The sequence below is a fragment of the Engraulis encrasicolus genome, chromosome 21 (assembly GCF_034702125.1).
Source record: "Engraulis encrasicolus isolate BLACKSEA-1 chromosome 21, IST_EnEncr_1.0, whole genome shotgun sequence".
NCBI classification, from domain to species: domain Eukaryota; kingdom Metazoa; phylum Chordata; class Actinopteri; order Clupeiformes; family Engraulidae; genus Engraulis; species Engraulis encrasicolus.
This window is the reverse complement of record NC_085877.1, coordinates 3551713-3575570: the sequence shown is the minus strand read 5'-3', so window position 1 is coordinate 3575570 and position 23858 is coordinate 3551713. Positions and strand designations below refer to the sequence as shown.

General features: G+C 41.3%; 2 protein-coding genes across 3 annotated transcripts; one reads left to right on the top strand and one right to left on the bottom strand.

Moving 5' to 3' along the window:
* Nucleotides 1-164: 164 nt before the first annotated feature.
* Nucleotides 165-23585, top strand: LOC134437667 (uncharacterized). 2 transcript variants are annotated; one of them, XM_063187164.1, is made up of 18 exons: nucleotides 165-274; nucleotides 451-530; nucleotides 1126-1215; nucleotides 1476-1600; nucleotides 1762-1905; nucleotides 2784-2852; nucleotides 3804-3986; nucleotides 8118-8214; nucleotides 8691-8908; nucleotides 9337-9490; nucleotides 9882-10090; nucleotides 12208-12334; nucleotides 12566-12774; nucleotides 20164-20281; nucleotides 20635-20804; nucleotides 21225-21325; nucleotides 22737-22879; nucleotides 23099-23585. In XM_063187164.1, exons 1-18 carry the CDS (start codon nucleotides 237-239, stop codon nucleotides 23137-23139), a joined length of 2316 nt encoding a protein of 771 aa, XP_063043234.1. In that variant the 5' UTR covers nucleotides 165-236; the 3' UTR covers nucleotides 23140-23585. The 2 variants fall into 2 exon arrangements, with proteins under 2 accessions (XP_063043234.1, XP_063043233.1); XM_063187163.1 differs by having other exon boundaries at nucleotides 12563-12774.
* Nucleotides 15941-19559, bottom strand: LOC134437669 (uncharacterized). Its single transcript, XM_063187165.1, has 3 exons — nucleotides 19509-19559; nucleotides 18446-18543; nucleotides 15941-18340 (listed from the first exon to the last, which is right to left on the bottom strand). The coding sequence occupies exons 2-3, from the start codon at nucleotides 18511-18513 to the stop codon at nucleotides 16090-16092; spliced, it is 2319 nt and encodes a 772-aa protein (XP_063043235.1). The 5' UTR covers nucleotides 18514-18543; nucleotides 19509-19559; the 3' UTR covers nucleotides 15941-16089.
* Nucleotides 23586-23858: the final 273 nt, after the last annotated feature.

The following is a 23858-nucleotide window of genomic DNA, read 5'->3' as shown; positions in this document are numbered from 1 at the left end:
GTTTGAATGATGAAAATCCCATATTTAGCGCTTTCTTCAGAGTGCACTCGGTGGGGTCAGCAATTACGCATCAGGTGTGCCAGTCACGTGCAATACAAACAAAGTACAAACCGGAAGACAGTCAAAACTTCTGACAAATTTACAAAGAGATTTAAAATCTTTAAGAAAACTTATGACACATACATCAATTAACTGAATTAATTTGATATCCAGGTATTTGATTTGTTGACTTAACCATGGCCCTCTGGCCCTATCAATCGATGTTAAACATGAGGTAAGAGAATGTTTACACCCAGACTAGGCAGGCATGGGCCTAAATGTAAATGTTCAAAGTATTTTGAATTCGCGCATGGGTCGTCATTATTAATTATATAAGAATTATCATTGGGTGATGGATTCTGCATTCCACTAAACATACTCAATTATGTTGGTCACATATTTATTTTTCAGGACAGTTGCACCCTTATGTTTTACCAGCCTTTATGCCATCCAAACCCTCTGTTCAGTCAGTAGGCCTACACTTCCACTGGGTAAGGGCATACCAGCCAATCATACACATACAGTATTCTACAGTTGTAGACTCAATGTCATCTAATTAATCTCCTGCATCTATGTTCAGATATAGGATGTTTGTTGAACCCAGAATGTTCAGTCGTTATCATTAATTCATTGTTGTGCTTACAAGAAATGTTTTATTTCCAGCAAAAAGCAGGCGGTTTGGCAGTAGCATAACTATTGTTCCAGAGGAAATAAAAAACAGAAGAGCGTGGCTACTTATATCCGAGACAAAGCCCGGGATGTGTCATATGGGGGGGGAATCTTGTTGTTTAGTGATGAGTAACCAACTCAACATGAGCTCAACCAGAGGCCATGTAGAGACGTCATAGTCTAATCCTCCCACCTGTTGTAGTTTTTTTTCCTTGTCAGGTTATTCTTAGACTTACGACCAGCCTTCTACATAGGCTACTTGTGTGAGATGTTGGAGCACCTGGCGGGTTCCTGTTTGACTCTGTATCTAACACCTGGTCTAAGTGCCGAAGGTGCTTATCATGTGGATGTTTTAGTCAGTGCTTGGAGCCTTCCTTCATTTCAAGCCTACTTATTAATCTCTGTTTTATGAATAAGGGACCTTCGTGACAGAGTGTCATGAACGCAACTTCTGGCTGTCCATCAAGTCCAGCGTTCTGGGTTACAAGGTGCGATTTGACATTGAAGGTAAAAACCTTGACCATGACCTTTCATGGTGTCATTGATTTCAGTTGCAAGTTTCTGCAGCAATATCTTGACAGTATCATAATCGCTGTATTAATAAAGTCTGTAACTTTTTCATTGACATCAAAAGTAAGACAAAAAAAGGAAATGACCTTGATTGACCTCGCATGTCATTGACTGAAGTTGAAAATATTTCTGTAACAAAAATCCTGCAGCATGTCAGAAATTCAACATTCTGAATTGTTTTTTTTCTCCCATCACAGATGACAGAGGAATCCACTTCCTATCCGGGCGGCAGGCTGCCGAGTGTGGCTACAGCATTCTCCACGATCACCATGGTAACCTGGTGCTGCGTGTGTCATACCTGGCCTGCTACGTGGACAGTGAGGTGAGCTATAAACACATTGGATTGACCCCCTTTCATCCGGAGCAGAATGCCGTATGTAGAATGTAGTATGAAAATAACTCCAGATAAGGACGCATTGCTTCGTGTCATTCTTGTCTTTATTTGTCCATGGTGACGTGCATGCTGACTGTTACGTTGTGTAGGCGGACTCTGAGTTCCGGCTGCAGGTGTGGATTGTCAGCAGGCAGCCAGATGGGAGTGTGAGGGCATACCCCCTCCACCTGCACTGCCGTCTGCCCCAGCCCTGGAGCCCCAGGGACATCCTCTGTGAAGAGAACTACATGGAGGTCGGAGGAGGGGAGGGAGGGAGGGAGGGAGGGAGGGAGATGTGTTCTCTCTGGTCCACAATGAAGTGCAATGAGCGATAAATGCCTATATTGTCACTGTAAAGTTATTTTTTTACCTGGAGGTCAGAGGAAAGGAGGAGGGGTGGAGATGTATTCTCTGATCCACAATGGCTTCATTTACATGAGACAACATTATAGTCTAAACACTTCACAATTCGGAATGAAATGAAAGTGTAATGTCAACTCGACAGAACTATTTAATTCCGAATTATTCATGTGGAATTACCAACATAATGTAAATGTAGCCAATGAAGTACAATGAGAAATTAATGCCTATATTTTCAAGGCAAAGTCATGCCTCGTAGAATGGTTAGTGTTAGTACCATACATTTTAAATACAATCCCACACCGCCTCATAACTAAGGCATGCCATAATTATAGTATAAAAAAACATTGGCAAGTGATGGGTGTACAATAAAATGGATATACAGGTATGAGCTAAAAGTGCAAATTAGATGACTCATTAGTCATTGTCCTGTTGTAAAATCTGTATCTGAGACTAATTTATCTCTCTGTAACCTGAGTCAATGTACATTACATCCTAATGTAAAAAATACATTCACTTCGAGGCACCTTGGGATGTTTTCATTCTGTTCTATTCCTTTGTTATTCAACAGTGACATGAATGAATCATCCAAGTCGACCTACCATTTCAATGTTCATGATCCTGATGAGTAATGGGTAGCTGATATTACTCATGAGCAGGCATAAGCAGAACCTCTCATTAAAAACATTATTCTCCATATTTCTTTACACCATGAGCAAAGGAAATTTGATAGTCTTCAACTGAGAACATCCTGCTGTTATTCTGTTTCCAGGTCTCCGTCGTACCACAGTTCTCTTTGCCGCATAACCAAACCAAGCTGAGGATGGATGCTCCCCCTATGGTTTGTTATGTGCAATGCCTTTAGCACTCACAACAGAGTAAACAGGGAAGACTATTTGTTAATGCAACTGAAAACTACCTTGATAAACCAGCCTAAATATGAGATTGGATGTGTGACTAGCAGCCAAAAAAAATTGGCGTCCAGCGGGTGGCGCTGGTTTACTAGGCTAACTGAAAACTGATGTCCTTTGTGAATGCCACTTTTCATGTCCTCCTCTGTGCATCTCAGGGGTGGGCAATTATTTTGGCCCAAGGGCCACATTGGGTTTAGAATATTGACTGAAGGGTCGGATATCACAGGCAACTTACCGGTCTTGTTAATAATAAAAATAATAATATACACTGGCATAACTTGCGGACTATTTAATTCCTGCAAATTACATTGAAATGTAATTAGGCAGATGAATACAGTATCCTATGTACGTGTACATAGTTAATCTACAACCAGCAGACCTTTAAGAATGCTGGGTGAGAGCATCACTTTGGATTCAAAGGTTTTCTTGTAAAGGCTCTGCGGGCCATATGAAACATCACAGCAGGCCGCATGTGGCCCCCGGCCCGGAGTTTGTCCACATCCGGTGTATCTTGACCAGACTCTGATTCCCCTGTTGTCATGAAGCTATGTGGACATCTGTCACCCTTCATGTTGGACAGTTTGTCATTCTAATATCTCTCTCTCTCTCTCTCTCTCTCTCTCTCTCTCTCTCTCTCTCTCTCTCTCTCTCTCTCTCTCTCAAATTGTCTGTTTGCCCTTTCTGTCTATTTATTTGCATGTGTCTTTGTCTTATTTTCTTTCAACCCTTCAGACTCTTTTGGTCAGTTTTTCATCATTGCACCACCTCACTTGCTCTCTCTGTCTTTATCTTCAACCTGTCTATCTGCCCTCCTATTGTCTATTTACCTGCCTCTGTCTGTCTGTTTGTCTGTCTGTCTGTCTCTCTCTCTCTCTCAGTCCAATGAGGAGAGAAGGCGTCTGAGAGAGGAGGGCCGGGTGTTGTTCTACAGGCCTGGGGATGTCCAGCAGCAGTCCTGGACGGTGGCGGAGCTCTTGTCGTTGGGATACGTCATCGCTGTCACAGACCACCGCGTTGTCCTCCGCGCTGCCTACTCCTCTCCACAGTCCCACAGATACATGGTCAGAGAGTAATGCCCCATGTGTCCTTTACCCCAGCCTCATCCTTCCATGTTATTGATTATACAGGGTGTCCCAAAAATGTAAAGCGTTTCTTAAAGGGTCTTTTCCACTGTCTGTTTTCTGTTTGGCCTACAGCTCGACACAGCGTGACTTGGCCGCCACTTCTTGTTTTTCGAATAGGCACGACACAGCTCAATCGTAAAGCAAAAAAATTAGCAGCCGAGTCGCGCTGTGTAGAGCTGTAGGCCTCAAGTATTGGCAGAGGACGCGCTCAACTTCTTGGAAAACCGAAAAGCTTTTGGGTGCGAGATAAAAAGCGTCAACTTAAGGAAGAAGAAATCCGCACTCACAAACTGCGTCTCATTATTTATTTACATTACCACCATGTCCAAAAAGCAAACGCGTTTCGGCTAACAAGCCTTCATCAGTGCGCAGTACCACGCACTGATGAAGGCTTGTTAGCCAAAACGTGTTTGCTTTTTGGACATGGTGGTAATGTAAATAAATAATGAGACGCAGTTTGTGAGTGCGGATTTCTTCTTCCTAGAGCTGTAGGCCTACCAGAAAAATGGCAGTGGAAAAGAGGCATACGTTTCACATAGTTTTCAAAGTGCAATAGAATTTATAGGCATCATTTTATTGGTTTGTCAGCAATGTTTCTCAAACTGACATTCATTCTGTTCCAGGCCCTGCTAACAATGTGAATAACATTCAATTCTCTTTGATTTTTGTGAATTCACTTCCAATGGCCACAGTAATTTTTCCGTGATTGGTGTAGTAGGTCTCGAACACCAAGATGAGGGTCAGACTTCGGATGGGTTGGAAGAGTTCATTAAAAGTACAAGATTGCCATCCTTCGTGAACCTGTAGAGTAGAGCAGTGAAGTCGCCATCACTAAGACGATAGATGTTCATGACCTTAAACATGACATCTCCACCATGTACTCCAAAAGCGTGATCCACTTCCAGAGGAAGACTAAGGTCAATGTTAATGGCGAAAAGTAGAAGGTGGAAAATGGTGACCTGTTTGATCGTAGCCATTTTATCACTCTATGTACACAGGTAGGCTACATCTATGTTCTCCTTTTGGGTCATTTCACGTGAAATCAGACACTTTGGGACCCGACCGATCCGGATTTCAATCATACTTGGTGTGCCTTTTTAGTAGCAAGGTAGCACCCCAGAACTGCATTGGTTTGAATCTGACACTAATATTAAGGGAGAAACAGACTAGGAAAGGTTCACATGTGAGGGTAGGACGCTATACATTCAGCCTTGAATATATCAGTCAGTGTTAGTCACAAAAAGATGCCTGTGGTGTTGTTTGAAAGCTCTTTTCTGGCTCTACATATTACACAATCAACTTGGAATACAACAACTCTCAGAATATGAATTATGATAAATTGAAAAATTAAAAATTGAATATCTAAAAAACCTATATTTTAAAATGGCCAGTTCCTTGTCCAAACGTAGCCGGCAATGTCATTAGCAACACCTCAAATGCTGGTGTTCGGTTCTTTATTCATTTCAGAGAGAATTTGACTCACAAATATGGCATCATACAGACCACTTACTAATAATATGGTAATACCATAGTAGCATCACATGACAAAACAAAAACAAAACAAAAATGGTCAGTGTCCATGGTCCCAGGTTTCAGGTTTCAGAAACTAAGGCAGATGTCCATTTATACACACCAAATGATGATATGTGAATGTTTGAACATTCCTTCTCAGTGTACCTGTGCCATCCTCCCTTTACCGTACTTTAAAGAGATAATCAATGGCTACACTCTCATTTTGTACTCTACCAGTGCATTTGAAGCAGCAGCTGTGTCTTTTGTAGATAATGTATAAGTATGTCCCGTTGCAGTTACAGGTTCCACTACCAGAAGCACATATTGATGATCCATGACAAGTCTATCTGGTCTGAAGGGAAAAGTGAAGGATGGAGATGGTCCATGAGGATGCAGGAAGTTCAGTTTCACCTCTCCAGTGCTCGGCATGCATTCCTCAACACATGCTAGCCACCAGTTGCCATACAGCTACAACATACCCTTTGATGCTTGAAAATGTAACACATTCCTTTACTGAGCTCACTCTTTCAACTCTGCCTTCTCTGAATGCTGAAAATGGCCTAACTGCCACTGTGTCCATTGACAATGGGCAGAAGCTGTGTAGTTTTTGAGTACCTGGAATACTTCTTGCAGATTCAAACCTTTTCAACAGGTTCTCAGCTTCATGATGGTACATCTCTGTTGTGGCAAACTGGCAATGGATGTTCTTGAGAGAGATGCACCAACATGAAGCTGAGAACCTGTTGAAGAGGTTTGAATCTGCAAGAACTATTCCAGGTACTCAAAAACTACACAGCTTCTGCCCATTGTCAATGGACACAGTGGAAGTTAGGCCATTTTCAGCATTCAGAGAAGGCAGAGTTGAAAGAGTGAGCTCAGTAAAGGAATGTGTTACATTTTCAAGCATCAAAGGGTATGTTGTAGCTGTATATGATGGCAACTGGTGGCTAGCATGTGTTGAGGAATGTATGCCGAGCACTGGAGAGGTGAAACTGAAATTCCTGCATCCTCATGGACCATCTCCATCCTTCACTTTTCCCTTCAGACCAGATAGACTTGTCATGGATCATCAATATGTGCTTCTGGTAGTGGAACCTGTAACTGCAACGGGACATACTTATACATTATCTACAAAAGACACAGCTGCTGCTTCAAATGCACTGGTAGAGTACAAAATGAGAGTGTAGCCATTGATTATCTCTTTAAAGTACGGTAAAGGGAGGATGGCACAGGTACACTGAGAAGGAATGTTCAAACATTCACATATCATCATTTGGTGTGTATAAATGGACATCTGCCTTAGTTTCTGAAACCTGGGACCATGGACACTGACCATTTTTGTTTTGTTTTTGTTTTGTCATGCTACTATGGTATTACCATATTATTAGTAAGTGGTCTGTATGATGCCATATTTGTGAGTCAAATTCTCTCTGAAATGAATAAAGAACCGAACACCAGCATTTGAGGTGTTGCTAATGACATTGCCGGCTACGTTTGGACAAGGAACTGGCCATTTTAAAATATAGGTTTTTTTAGATATTCAATTTTTTAATTTTCAATTTATCATAATTCATATTCTGAGAGTTGTTGTATTCCAAGCTGATTGTGTAATATGTAGAGCCAGATAACACCACAGGCATCTTTTTGTGACTAACACTGACTGATATATTCAAGGCTGAATGTATAGTGTCCTACCCTCACATGTGAACCTTTCCTAGTCTGTTTCTCCCTTAATATTAGTGTCAGATTCAAACCAATGCAGTTCTGGGGTGCTACCTTGCTACTAAAAAGGCACACCAAGTATGATTGAAATCCGGATCGGTCGGGTCCCAAAGTGTCTGATTTCACGTGAAATGACCCTTTTGAGTGCTGAAACGACTCAGAGAGGGAAAAAACTGATAACATCTAAGCTTTCATTTGTGCAGACATATCTGCTTGTTCTATCATTTCCTGCACGATTATGGCTTAAGCGGCAGGTTTGCCCGAAAAGTAGGCCTATTGCACAACAAAGTGAATAATTTAATAAACTGAATAGCTAACATAAACCAAAATGAACCAAAAAAATAAGCTTAACAATATTCTTAACAGCATTTTAATAATCTATTGCATCTCTGAACAACTACTATTATCGCTTTCACCTCCGCCAAGAGGTTACGTGATTGTCTGAGTTTGTTCATCTGTTCATTTTGGAGGTTATGTGATCATCTGAGTTTATTTTGTGTTCTGTTCTTTGTGTGTCTGTTCGTCTGTTCATTCGCAATGCATGTGTGTTACTATGCACCAGAGGGCGGAGGTGTGCTCTCTTAGCGCTTTTCTAGTTATTTTATATACCGTACAGGTGCACCTAGACTATGGTTGGGGTGCATAGAAAAAATACTGTGGCATGAGCCATGTAAGTGGTATTTGGCTGGAATGTGCCGGTATATGGACGGCCTTGTCACAGTTCAGTTTGGGAGTCCCTGCTTTAGACATCCATGTGAGAATTTCTGGGACACCCTGTGTTTGTATGACTCCACACTAACATATTTGTCTTTCATATACATGGCTGGTCTTCAGGACAAGGAGGTGTTGGTGGAGGCAGTCAGTGCTGTCTTTCTGCTCCCAAGCCAGGGCCTTCTGACAGTGGTGGATGTGTCAGTCGCGTGCATGATAAGTAATGACTCATTTTTTTTGTAGTCCTCCGCTATTATCTGTAGGCTGGCTAAAATACTATATTATTCTATTATATATTAGTATACTGCACTATACTATACTACACTTTACTGCACTACACTAAACTATACTATACTATATACTACAAGTATACTATAATATAGTACTGTATATGGAGGTCCCACTGGGAAACTATGCTATGGTGTGCTATTCTATACTATACTACATCTACACTACTGTATAGTACTACACTATACTATATTGTACTACATTTCCTATCATTGCCATCAGGCAACACCTCACATTTACTTTGGATGGAAATCAGTTTCCTTGCTGTAGTATGGGGCGCCATCTTGTGCTCACAATAACACATGGCAAAACAAAATCCTGTCTGTCTGTCTCTCTGTGTCTGTCTGTCTGTCTCTCTGTGTCTGTCTGTCTCTCTGTGTCTGTCTGTCTGTGTGTCTCTGGAACTAGATGATGTTTTGGTGGACAGGGAGCATCTGGTGTGGTCATCTCCTCTGGAGCTCCATCCGCTGGTCCAGGGAGTATTTCAGCACCGTGGCGTGAGGCTTGGGCTTGGCACTCAGGCCCTGAGCGAGTGCTCGGCCCGCGACCGCGGCTACCAGGTCGCCACAAATGACGGAGTGCTGCAGGTCAGGATTCCATTCGGGGCAGACGGAACACTCACGCGGGTAAGAGGGGTCAAAGAGGTCATCTGAGTTCTTGGTGCGGTTCCAAAGCTTGCTGCTGCAGACGCAATAGAAAAAGTGTTGTTGTGGTGTTGGTCACTTGTTGGTCAGTAATCAGTTGAGATAATGAATAGTAATCAGTTCAGTAATACGTTGACCACACAAGCTGCAGATAGTCAAGTGATTCATTTAGTTTCAATGGGGACAGAGTTTCACACTGCAGCTCTGTTGAAATCTGTGGATAAATGAATACAGAGTAAAAGTGCAAATGAAGCAATGTGTTTTTGCTGCCTTTTCATAATAAGTGGTTTGATGTCTATATTTAAAACACAACATTCGAACAAGGAGATGATATGCGTAGGCATTATTAATTGAATTAAAAATATCTAAATGAATAATAAATTGATCCACAGTGTATTATTTCTTGGTAGGCTGTTGAGGTGGATGGGGAGCTCTCCCAGGTCATCTCATTCCACCTTTTCCTCCTGCATGAGTGGCAGGATGACCTGCTGCCATTAACTCAACATCGCACCTTCAGACTGCTCCAGTCTCCTCACCTGCCCCACACACCAGAAGTCATCAACGGTAAGTGCCCCATAAGCACAATTAAAGAACACGTCGAATATAGTCAAAAGTGGTAAGGGATGTGGTGTGTCTTGATGCTCTGTTGAATATATTTCCTTCCCCTAATAAGCATAATTCATTAAAAAAAAACATATGAACAGATTTCAAGCCGCAAGAAACTGACATAACAGTTCAGTTAAAACTTCACAGAAATGTCATCAACCTAATATGTATTGATCATTTTCCATAACATAGGCCTATTGTGCTTTAGTTTGCTTGCTGGGCTGTTGATTGTCACACCGTGGAAGAATGCTATTTGATCTGAACATTCATGCTCTCAGCCCAGAAGGTTATAGAAAATGCAGTCTTTACTCTTCCACTTAGGCAATTTGTCGTTTTGTTCTTCTCTCAGACACGGTGTGTGCTGAGAGCATCTTCTCCGTGACGGTGGGTATGTTCCCAAGGGAGATGTTCCTCAAGACGTTGTACATCGGAGAGGATTCCGTGGCGTTGCCGGAGGCACAGCATCAAGGCCTGCACATCACTCCGATACACTACCGGAACGGCAGCCACATCTACCAACTAAGAGTACCTTTCTCTTACCCATCTGTCGCACAGAAGGTGGGTGAGGGTATGTCCTTTGTATAGAAAGTGTTATATTCCGCACATTCACAAATGTTACCTTTTTCATGAATACTTGCCACAACCATCAAAGTATTCATCAAGACTTCACACATGAAAAGGGGGAATCTTCTCCATGTCTGCCATTTTTAATTTCAAGAAGTAGACATTTTTGGCTGCAAAATGTACAATACTTTGGTCATATTACTAAACATTAGTTTATTATTAGTAAATATTCATGAAAATATCAAATTTGGAAATAGGCAGCACAGTTTCAGTTTCTGGCCGCCATCCTGCACAGTGCACCTTTTAAAAAAAAAACATTGTGCCTAAAATTGTTAATCATAACTAGGGCTGTAACGATATTGTATCGAACCGAGAAATCGTGATACACAGAGTCACGATACTGTATCGTAGGGCTGGGCGGTTTTGGAAAAAATTAGCATCACGGTTTTCTTGATGAAAATTGATATCACGGTTTTCTGCACGGTTTTTTGATATGCGACGATTTCCCCCCCAAATCTTAATCTTTCTGAGGAAAAGATCTCAAATTAAATGTTAAAATGAGATAAAATCATGAATTTAAATGTATCTCCATTTATATTTTATAATTTTTCATTTCAATAATATTTTCTATAATTTATAGTTTATATTTCCCTATCCAACAAAGGGGAAAATGCAGCATTTCATAAAATAACCTAAAATCTTGACCAGGGTGTCATAGATTTTTCAAGGAAGAAGGGTTAAATGATTATAAGCAGCTGTTTTGGGCTTTTTTTCCAAGACAGCCCAAAACAGCTTATTTCGTTCTACACCTGGCAACACTAATGGCTTATTTGTCGTTCTACACCTGGCAACACATCCGGCGCGTTGCGCTGCCGCTGGACTAGGTAGTAAACAACAGTGGGACAGAAACGAAACAGACTGAAGACAGACACTGAAAACAAACGGATTTACTTGACATTGTGTGCATATTGTCTTTGAATTAAAGTCCAAATCCAACGTAGAAGGTATTTTGTCCGGTAGTTTGTGTCATATTGCGATGTGTTTCGCTCCTATTTTGCCCCCAAATCATTTCAAACAAATATAGCAATGTAGCAATGTATCTTGTCTGCCCATTGCATTTGAAAGCTAGGCTACTTTAGCTTATAAGCAGTCTTAACAGCACTGCGCACACAGTTGGGATGGTAATTAAATACAGTTAAGAATCAGATAACTGTTGTAGCCTGTTAACATAGCACCACATAGAATTGCCTTTTATTTAACTTTGTGAGATCAAAGGTAGGCTAAATGAATTGAAATGTTTGTCATGATTCATCCATGCCATGTGTGTTCATCATGTTTCACTCTCACTAGCCTCTAGCGCTTAACCAATTATTTTATTAGTTCAATCAACATCTTACATTGTGGTGACATTCCCTAGTAGAACAGCAACAACAGTGGACTTAGCAGAGTTGAAATGAAGTGTCAGAGACTTATGAATTAGAAGAATCTTTGGAAGTGTGACACGGAGTATGAAGCTCACGCACATAACATAGTAGGCTATAAACAACAACAACAAAACCGTCTCTCATCAAAAAGAGAACCTTGTGTAGTGTAAACCGAGATCACGGTTTTTTAACCGTACACCGCCCAGCTCTACTGTATCGCGATACAAGGAGGCAGTATCGTGATACGCCTTCTTAACATTTTGATATTCATCAGCCCAGAAAACAACCACATGATATGAAGTGATAGTGCTTCCAAGCATCATCATTATTATATAGAAACTTTAAAAAATTATTATTAGCCTCTTGTATTCTATTCTACCTATAAACTATCATAGTTTTTATTCATGAAGTTTATAATATTGGCAAATGTGAAATCGTGGTGTGTATCGAACCGTAGCTCATGAATCGTAATACAAACCGAATCGTGAGTTGAGTGTATCGTTACAGCCCTAATCATAACTAATTAACAAAATCCAATTAGCGTAACTCTTCTGCCTGGTTTAGGAAATGATTATTGGAATTACCATGACATTAAGTACAAGATTGTAACCAAAATGATTGCAACTCATCTTTGTGACGAGATTGACACTCCTGCTGCCCACCAATTGTCTCCCTCCACACCACCAGCGCATCAGAGGAGGCTACAAGAGACGGAGTCTGGCCTTCACCCTCACCCTCGGCCTTGGCCTTGGCCTCACATCGCACGAGTTCAACTACACTGCCACGGTAGTGTGTGATGAAAAGGAGGCAGCAGGTAACGCAGTAATTTCTCTTCACATTCCTTTACGTCTTGTACTGTTGTTGTATTCGCCGTGTGCGTGTGCGTGTGCGTGTGCGCGCACGCACGTGCATGCGTGCGTCCTTGCCCCTGAACCTTTCAACCACTACCTTGAACAACAACCCCACTACTGCAGATATGCTCCTACCCTCTCTCTCTCTCTCTCTCTCTCTCTCTCTCTCTCTCTCTCTCTCTCTCTCTCAGCAGACTCTCCCCCCTGGCTGGAGGGTATGTGCGGGGAGAGCGGTGTGCAGGTGCGCCTCCACTATGGCTCTGGGCCGCGGCCGTGGGAGTTGTATGTGGGGCACCGGAGGCTGGACTGGGAGCTGGTGGAGCTGGGCCAGTTGCTGCTCGAGGTGGAGGACGACCATCTCAGCATGGATATACCGCTCTCTGCCCCTGGCATAACATACGAGGTGCGGGAGATATGTTAAGACTGGGATGATCGGTGCTCAAACTAACATTAGTCTAGTTTACATGGACACTTCTAATCGGAAAAGAAAGGGAATAAGTGCTTAATCAGAATTGAAAATCTCATATAAGCGTCCTGATTTCTTATCTGATTACATTTCTAATCGGAATGAAAGGTGGTTTATTCCGTTCCTATTCCGAATAAGAGCCCTTGTATACTGTTTTCTGAATACTTGATGACTGAGATACTTCTGCAAGTGTGCAGTGAAGAGAGCTACATTCCATGGAACCATACAAGTAGCCTAGGCTACGCTACACAAAGATATAACATTGAATTACCATCAAGTTCATTGATATGTTAGCTCTGCCCACTATTGAACAGGGTGTTTTTTTGCCCTTAGGAGAAAATTGCAATTTTAATCTGGCATGACCAACAAAGTCACTACTAGCAGTGGATTGGACTAGCCGAGCAGCATAAAGCTCACCTTAACTCTCAGCAAAGCTAGTTTCAAACTAAACGTGTCCGAGGTGTTCTCAGATAGGCATATTAGGCAATTGTCTGGGGTCCCCACTCCCCAGCTGTAGGCTATATGGACCATAGATGTCTTTTTTACTAGCAGACGTCAGGTGGTACCAGAGATGGGACCAAGTCACTTATTTGCAAGTCACAAGTAAGTCTCAAGTCCTTCTAATCAAGTTCAAGTCTAATCACAAGTACGTCTCAAGTCCTTCCAATCAAGTCCAAGTCAAGTCACAAGTTAAGACAGATATGACCAAGTCAAATCCAAGTTCAAGTCCAAGTCGTACAAAAGCCAAGTCAAGTCCAAGTCCAAGTCTCATTTTTTACCAAGTCCTTAACAAGTCACCATGTACAGTCGTCTCCAAAAGTGTTGTCGCCTATCCATCTGTTTAGAATAACTAATATGCTAATAACCTGACTTTCAATTAATCACTTGGCTTCAGAAGTCACTCATAAAAGCTACAACCCTCCCGAATTCAGTTTTATGTACAAAAATACATTTCATGCACCAAAGAAAGATTGACCCCTTAATGAACACAGACAGGGCAGAATATGAAAAAAGAAACATGGTGCATAAAGTGAAACATGGTAGGGATACAGGTCTTATGAGGAGCTGCATGCATGCTGCAGGTGTTTGAGGGCTTTTATCATTGATTTAATCATGAAGTTAAAAATGTATTGCTCTACGAATAGCACATATGTCACCATCTCCCATTGACCTTCATTGTTTTTCATTGTGTTGCGTTCCATGATTACAACAACCCTAAACATACACTTAAGGCCAATGTTGATTTTCTGAAGAGGAAAGAGTGATTCAGTGATTAAGAATGACACCCGATCTGCGTGTTCGAAGTGTTTTGAAGTGACTTATCTGCTCATTTATACATTATGTTCAATAGGCGACAAAACTTTTGTCTTGTGAAAATCTGCCCTGTCTGTGTTCATTAAAGGATCAACTTTTCTTTGGTGCATGAAATATATTTTCGTACATAAAACTTCATTCGGGAGGGTTGTAGCTTTCATATGAGTGACTTCTGAAGCCAAGTCAGTGATTAATTGAAAGTCAGGTTATTAGCTGTTATTCCAAACAGATGGATAGGCGACAACACTTTTGTAGATGGCTGTATTCTACACACAGTCTTGACAACTACAGTACTTCTGGTCTTAGTTAAATTCAATACTTCTCCACACTGCCATGCATGTCCACCTTTGTCAGTCGCATTCTTAACAAATAATAGTAGGTCTGCTGGTACTGGTCAAATCATTATTTTTTTTATTTTTTTTTAATGTAATATTTTCACATACAAATGCAGAAGGTGAAATATATTTAGACTTGGCATGCCATTGCAAGTCATCGCAAGCTGAAACTGTCAAGTTAAGTCAAGCCACAAGTCTTTTGCCAATCTGACTCAAGTCCACGCCACAAGTCCACATCTCTACATCTCTGGGTGCGGTACTACCAAAGTTAATTTCCACAAAATAATTATTGATACTTCGTACCGGTAGATGATGTACAAGCAATGAATATGCTTCTTAGAACTTCTACAGTAAAAAAAAAAACAATTTTAGTCATACAATAGTGGCATGGGCACTGAGTTACTGCGACGGCGACCAGGGTTTGATTCCTGGTCGGGTCATTTTGCCAATCCTCCCCCCATCTCTACCATTCACTTCCTGTCGCCTCTCATACCCTCATACTATACCCCTAAAAAAAGCGCATTATACAGTACTGGCATTAGCTATGGTTGCACCACCCTGACGTCATCCTGTTACTTTTTTTATTTTAATCAATGACATAAATAAGTAGATGTTTAACACATGGAAGTCTGATCTGACAGATGAAACAGAGCTGACATGGGGAAGCCTCCTGTCATATATATTTAGTGTAATGTCTTTTGAAATGAGGGAAATGCTTTTATGAGTTCATACAGTATGTATACATTTTGAAGGTTGGAAGTGGAAATGATATACTGAACTTCACTGAACAACAGATAGATAGTAGCCCATTCTCAATGTGGCCATATCTCCTGCCTTATTTAAACGACTTATTGTTTTATTGGAGTAATTTAAAATATATTGTACAAGACTAGCCGTTGTCCATCATGGTGGCATAAACCGATACTAGGATGGAGGCTCACATAACCATGCACATATCAAGTACAAAACCAAAGCAACTATTTAGTTCAAATGAAACAAATAAACCCCCTGTTGTAGAATGTTTTTTTGTCATTTTGCAATGACAAAATAGTTATTGTATAACTTTTATTTTGTTTGTGTGTGTGTGTGGGCGTGCATGCGTGCGTGTGAATGCATGTTGGTCGTCATCCTCATCCTTCTCCGAATTCCATTCTCTTTCTCATCCATCTGACTACAGATTTTTTTACTTTGTTTTCTGGTCGGGAACCTGGAGCTGCTGGTCACTGAGCCCCTCATGGTAGCGTAAACCGATACTAGGATTTAGGCTCACCCTTTTTGCTAAATGGCATTTCATTTCAATGTCATAATTCCTATCACCAAACTCTTATAACCAATAACCATAACATAACCATGCATACATATCAAGTACACAACCAAATCAACTATTTAATTCAAATAAAACAAATAAAACCCAAGCTTTAATGATTTTTTGTTGTCATTTTTTTTATTTTGTCTTTTTTTTAATTATTTTTTATTATTAGTTATTATTTTTTTATTATGATTTTTATTTTGCTAGGTTTTTTTTGTCTTTGTCTGATTTTGTCTCTTTTTTTGTCTTTTTTGTCTTGCATGTTGCATGTTGAATGCATGTTGGTTGTCATCCTCATTCTTTTTTGCCAAATTTCATCCTCTTTTTTACCCAGCTGACTACAGATTTTTTCTTCTTCTTCTTCGGCTCGGGAACCTGGGGCTGCTGGTCGCTGAGTCCATCTCCGGTGTTTGTGTCCGTCACTTTTGAGCTCTGTAGCTCCTCTCTGCGTTTCAGCAATTGGACGTCACCTGAGCCCAGTCCAGTACTGCGCGCTGTGGCCACAGCCGTGACCGCCAGTCTCTCTGTCACCTTCTCTTGCAGCACCGACTGCAGCTCTCTCTTGCAGCTCTTGCTCGTCCCCTGTACCACCACTGGTATCTCCTCTTTCTCTCTGGCTCTGCTCAGTGGTGCATTCATTTGTCTTTCTGCCTGTCTGTTCAGGGCATCTCTCTCCTCTATCTCTCTTGCTTTCATTTCATGTCTCTTCACAGCAATTTTTTGTCTAAGCACTAAGCTCAGTGTGGGTTGCTGAGTTGCTTGTTGACGGACCACTGGTATCTCCTCTTTCTCTCTGTCTTTGCCCATTGGGGCATTCATCTCATGTTTCAATCTCTCGCCTCTCTCATGAAGGACTATTAGGTCCTGAGTTGCTTGTTGACGGACCACTGATATCTCCTCTTTCTCTCTTTCTTTTCCCATTGGGGCATTCATTTGTTGTTTCAATCTCTCGCCTCTCTCATGAAGGACTATTAAGTCCTGAGTTGATTGTTGACGGACCACTGATATCTCCTCTTTCTCTCTATATTTTCCCATTGGGGCATTCATTTGTTGTTTCAATCTCTCGCCTCTCTCATGAAGGACTATTAAGTCCTGAGTTGATTGTTGACGGACCACTGATATCTCCTCTTTCTCTCTATATTTTCCCATTGGGGCATTCATTTGTTGTTTCAATCTCTCGCCTCTCTCATGAAGGACTATTAAGTCCTGAGTTGATTGTTGACGGACCACTGATATCTCCTCTTTCTCTCTATATTTTCCCATTGGGGCATTCATTTGTTGTTTCAATCTCTCGCCTCTCTCATGAAGGACTATTAGGTCCTGAGTTGATTGTTGACGGACCACTGATATCTCCTTTTTCTCTCTATCTTTTCCCATTGGGGCATTCATTTCATGTTTCAATCTCTCGCCTCTCTCATGAAGAACTATTGGGTCCAATTTTAATTGCTGAGTTGATTGTTGAGGGACTTGTGTTAAATTGGTGTTTCCTGCTGTCACTCTCCCTGTTTTCTCTGTTGTTTCTAGCAGCTGTACTCGTTTTCTATCTATTTCAATCCACATATTGACTTTTGCCCACATCTGCGCTTGCCATTCCTCCAGGCATTTAATGCTTTCCCCTTGTTCCTGTATGCATCTCTGGCTCTCTAGCCCGTATCTCTTCATCTCCATGTACTTCCTCATCCACTGTGCTGATGTTCTTTCCAGCTCTGCTATTCTCCTCTGCTGGTCCTGGATGATGTGTTTGGCCATTGCCAGCTGCTCCTCCGCTGTCCCTCCCCTCATCTCCACAATAGTGCTACCTAACGTATCTGTTTTTTGTCCATAATTCAGATATATTTTTCCTGTCCCTGCTCCTAGCCTCTTGGGTTCATATCGCTCTGCTTCCATCACTGGTACCTCCTGCTTTGCTGCGTCATCCTTCTGGCTCCAAAAGTCCATCTTTTCTGCCGTCTGCCCTTTCATTCTCCTCATCTCCTCCTCTGTGTGTCTCTCATTTATACCCTGACTGTGCATGGCCATGCCCTTTTCCAGTTTCTGTAGTGCCACCAAGTTGCTCTGTGCCTCCAGACGTTTTATTGCCATCGCAAGTTCTGCTTGAAGCCATGCCTCACTTGTCGGTTGCAAGGCCTCGCTGGCGGCCTTGGTAGCATCCTCACTGGCGACCTTAAATGCATCCTTACTGGCGGCCTTAATGGCATCCTTACTGGCGACCTTAAATGCATCCTCCCTGGCGGTCTTAAAGGCATTCTCACCGGCTGTCTCACTGCCGGTCTCACTCGCATCCTTACTGGCTGTCTCACTGGTGGCCTTACTGGCTGTCTCACTGGTGGCCTTACTGGCTGTCTCACTGTTTTTGACGGCCTTACTCACTATCTGCGGCTTGTGTGCTTGTCTGTCGGCTCCTCCCCTCGTTCCCTCTGGTTTGTTTTTCTGTTCCATCCGTTTCCAACCATCCATAGACGTCATGGACATCTCCTCCCACTGTCGCAGCATTGCCTTTTCCAGGTCTTCTCGAAGCCTCTGTCCCTCTCGCTGCTCTGCATTCCTTTTGATTTCAAAAATACATGTCAGTGACTTTGTAGCTCACCACAATTCTATAACAAAGATGGCTCCATAAATGAATACATGCGTAACTGAATAGATTACTAACCGTGAGGTGGGAGATGGCTGGCCATGGGAGGCCTGCGTGACACCTAATGTGTCTTCTCTCTCCATCATCTCCTATCTATTGTATGTTGCAGTCCATTTCTGTTGGGAAAGGGTTCATTTAGTCATTTCTCTCTCCAGCCATCTATCAATCAAAATCTATTTATATTGCACAATATCACGACTACACAGTTGACTCAAAGTGCTTTTAAATACACTATTAACATATGATACAGTTTATTTCTGTTAGGAAAGGGTTCATTTTGTGTTGTTGATATTACATGTGTCTATTGTGACATAGTGTCTTGTTTTCATGACTATGGGATTCTGCATGCTTGACACTAGGTGTGTATGGACATGCACTTTTTGTCTGAGGGATAACTGTGTCATTGTGATGTACTGTAAATAATTACAGTATTAGATGTAATAGTATATTTTATAAAGTAAGCTTTAATCACTGAAATTGCTCACATCAACTCTACAAATTAGGCAGATTAAAACAAGGCTGTTTTAATATCTATTCAAAACAAGTCACTGGTGGGACAGTTCTAATTTCTCATTTCTTTTTTTTAACCTTTTCCAGTGGTTAATTGGTTGATTTATTAACATCAATGTTACCCACTCCTTATAATTACCCACACTTTGTAAAGGTGCACTGTGTTGGATTTGTTTTAACCCATTCACTAATGTTACCTTTTTCATGAATACTTAGCACCACCATCAAATTCTAAGTATTCATAACGACTGGGAAAATTGCACTTTTCATACATGAAAAAGGGGATCTTCTCCATGGTACGCCATTTTGAATTTCCGTAAATAGACATTTTTAGCTTCAAAAATGTCTGTATTTTGGTGTACACTGATAAAATATTAGTGTATTACTTTGTAAATATTCATGAAAAGATCCTATTTGGCAATAGGCAGCACAGTTTCAATGAGCAGCATACTTGCAGTTCCTGCTCTGGCCACATCCTACACAGTGCACCTTTTAATGTTTAAATAATTTGGTCATTTAATTAATTAAATCATTAATTAAATCTTTTAATTAAATCTTTTTAACAACTCACCTCCCCCATTGTCTGCTGCAGTCTGCTGCTGCTGTGTAGAATGACTGGTGAGTCTCAAAGGTTCTCATGCTCATGATGTCAGCTCATGATGTCCACTTTTGCCCATTGTGACATCACTACAATCACAGCATTTTTCCCACTCCAATGGCTTCTGTGACTTAATTTATCTGTTTTTACAGGAGTAGATTGTGAGCACAGTTCATGTTTAAAATGTTTTTATTTTATCAATAAGTCATGGGGGAAAATATTTATTGAATATGAATATGAAATCATGAAAATGGTTAATAACTGGTCTTTGAATGGCAGCTTCTCAAGTGTTTAGCCCATCACAATTACAGCCCATGTAAATTGAAGTCAATTCCAGTAATAATCGACTAATACTAATCTACTAATTCTAATGTTTACTGTAAACCAATCTGTTTGTCTGGGCCTGTCTATTTTGTTTTTGTTTTGTTATTGACAAGGAAAACTGAATTATCACTCTATTTTACTTCATTTATGGTGGGGCCGCCATGGCCTAGTAGTTAAGGAAATGGACTTTAGATCAGAGGGTTTGGTGGTTTGAACATTACGACAAGCATAGCAAACCCTCGGAAATGTTAACAAGTGTCATGACAAGTAATTTGTTCTATGTTCTGTGCCTATTTATGTTTAGAACATAACACTGCAGAGCATAGTGGCAACGGTAGAAGTGAGCGTGGTTGACCTGGACACGTTCCAAGTGCCACAAAAACTGACACAGCATTGCAGCTTCCCTGGAAGAGATTTACTGGGTAGTGAATGCTTTTCACTGCACACACACACATGCACATGCACGCATGTACACTGTATAAACCCACACCTGCATGAATGCACAGAAATGTTCTATTAAAGTTATATAATAGTAACCTAACACCATTAAAAGTGTAAATAAAAGTAAAAAATAAGAGGTGTCTTTCTTGTTTTAATTCAGCCAGTTCTAAACCCCTGTGTAGACGCAATGCCATGAAGTTATACACGTACTGTACACATGCAGAGACATATTATATACAGATACTGTACACATGCAGAGACATATTATATACAGATACTGTACACATGCAGAGACGTGCATATTAAACCAGTCGCCCCTGCTGCCTGTCCACAGTGTGTCTTCCTGAGGGGAGGATGGTGGTTATCGTGGACACGTCTCGCTCCATTCCCCCTACACCTCCAAACAGCACCACCCTGGTGGACCCCTCCTGTGGACCCAGCCAAACGGACAGCACCAGGGCCCTGTTCAACTTCTCCCTCAATTCATGTGGTACCACTCAGACTGTAAGAAAGCACTACGCTGACACAGACACCAATACAGAGCACACACACACACACACACACACACACACACACACACACACACACACACACACACACACACACACACACACACACACACACACACACACACCTGCATGGATGGGTTGCTTTGCATACTTGAAGGACAAATGCATACTCATGTTAAGAGATGTGGTCATTTTTGAACTGGTACCAATTTTTTTCCAGCCATATGAAAACAAGTCCTGAAAATCCAGAAATAATAAGATACATTTTACATTAGATACACTTTACATTAGATTTTTTGCCCAAATGAATTCAAAAATGCTCTTTTCATTTAGTAAAATTACTATGAATATCCATTTCTAATTGAATGAGTTGAATACTGTAAACCCAACTGTTGTTCCTCTTGCCTCTCCCCAGATGGATGGAGGTTTCCTGGTGTATGAGAACCAGGTGGTGTACAGGCCTGATGATCTGGATCCAACCGAGGAGCCTGCCATCCACAGACACCCCCCCTACAGGTCAGCGCCAACCACAGGCTGCATCTCATACTGTTTTCAGGCCAACCAGAACGGTGCCGGTGGAAACAAAGAAGGGATGAAGGGAGGGATGGAGGAATGCAGGCCCTTTTCTGTGGCATCTGGCCTCCCTCCTCCGTCCTCGTCCTCTCTCCTTGTCATACCTTGAGGCGTCCTTGATGACGTTGAGCCTTAAAGCGCCAGTCTGGAGGCCAGAGGAAGCAACAGGAGGAGGGATGTTGTCATCTTGTTCACCATCACTGGTCACTAAAAGATCTCCTTAATCTTCTCTATGTTCATGCCCTTCCTCTTTCTTTAACAGCATTTGCGAATGGTCACTCCATGAGCATTTGAAAGTGCTGCGTCAATGCAGACCGTTCATGTTTATACTTTGTGTATGAATGATTTCGCCCATTTGTCAACCATATATTTATTACCTTCGCCAGAAGGTTATGTTTTGCCCGCCGTGTATTTATTTGTGAATATGTCTGTTTGTTTGTCTGTTTGTTTGTACTTCGTCTAACTCAGTCAAAACTGAGCCGATTTTTATGAAATTTTGTGGGATGATTGGTCATGACCCAAGGAAGAATCGATTAGTTTTTGGGAGTGATTGGGTCAAAGGTCAAAGGTCAAGGTTAAAATGTTTGTTTGTACTTCGTATAACTCAGACAGAACTGAGCCGATTTTTATGAAATTTAGTGGGATGATTGGTCATGACCCAAGGAACAATTGACTAGTTTTTGGGAGTGATTGGGTCAAAGGTCAAAGGTCAAGGTCACGAAAAGGTCAAAAACGTACATTGAGCCGATTTTTATGAAATTTAGTGGGATGATTGGTCATGACCCAAGGAACAATTGATTACTTTTTGGGAGTGATTGGGTCAAAGGTCAAAGGTCCAGGTCAAGGTCACAAAAAGGTCAAAAACGTAAATTGAGCCGATTTTTATGAAATTTAGTGGGATGATTGGTCATGACCCAAGGAACAATCAATTACTTTTTGGGAGTGATTGGGTCAAAGGTCAAGGTCTAGGTCACGAAAAGGTCAAAACGTAAATTGAGCCGAGTTTTATGACATTTAGTGGGATGATTGATCATGACCCAAGGAACAACCGATTACTTTTTGGGAGTGATTGGGTCAAAGGTCAAGGTCAAGGTCACGAAAAGGTCAAAAAAGTTTTTCTTTGCCAAGCACTATATGCCAGAAGAACGTGTGCATGCTGAATTGAATACGAGGTCAAGACTGGGCCAAAAATGTAATATTACGATATTCCGGTCCGATTTCAATGAAACTAACACCAAAATTTGGAGAATGTTAAGCCCCACACTTTGAAGATGGCCAGAAAAAAATAAGTGGCGTAGGCGAAGGTTTGCGCTCTACCGAGTGCCCATTCTAGTTAATATTGTCTTTCCCTCAGGTTGACCATTCAGTGTCGTTTCCCGATGAATCGCAGTGACCTGGTCTCGTTTTGGCGTCCAGTGGACCCACTGGCATTGCCCCTGACGCCCTCAGAGGGCCACCAGTCTAAGCGCGAGCTTCCCCGGAGATCCATTCGTAGAGGTCAGTATACGTCTCTTTATGGTTAATATAATCCAGATTAGGCCATTTATAATCTGTAAAAATGACTTATCATTAATTGCCTGTTCACAAATTTGCTGCATTTTCTACTGTTCTGCATTTCTTGTAACATCTGAAGCAATAATGGTGTGAAATAGTTAATTAATTCATTCATTCATTCATTCATTCATTCATTCATTCAAATTCTCTGCCGTCTTCTAGGTAAAAGAACAACAAGGAACTTGTATGGTTGGAAGGACTGACATGAGGGGACTTGGTGGTCTCTCTGAACAAGGTCTTTAAAGAAGGCTATGGATCTGTAGGGTGGTGCTCACCCACTTCACAGACAAGAAGACAGAGATGGAGATGGCCACTGTGAATACTCTTCACCAACTACAAATGACTGAAAAATGTGTGGCCTTTCTAGAATTTTCTGTTTATTTTCATGCCTAGTCTAGCTACGTGATAAGGACACATTGTTCCTTGAATCTGCCAAGGCCCTGGGGAATGAATACCTATCTTTCAGGAAAAGGCTTTGGCAGAGATATGATCTTTTTTTTTGCTCATTAAAAGAAAATATCCAGTGCTTTCTGTTACTTTTCAAAATGTAACCTTTTGAAACTTTGTTTCAAAGTATAACTTTCAATGTTTCTGTATCACCTGATTTGAAATCAATAAATAGGCCTACCGGTATCTCACAAATAACCTACATTTGCATGGTACTTGAGTTTGTGGATCACAATAGCAATCAAAAGTGGTTTAATTATGCCAGTCACTTGTAGTGTTGTTTCTGACATACTTTTCTTTTCTTTTTTTTAATTTCCCATAGCAGATTATTGTGTTTACTTTGCACCTCCTCATCCCAATGAATGCATACATCAAAGCATTAAAAAAAGAAGGGAAAAAAGCATGGTAGCCTACGAAGATATACCACTCACAAAAGTGCGATATGGCAAAGATGGCATTTCTGCTTATGTTGAGA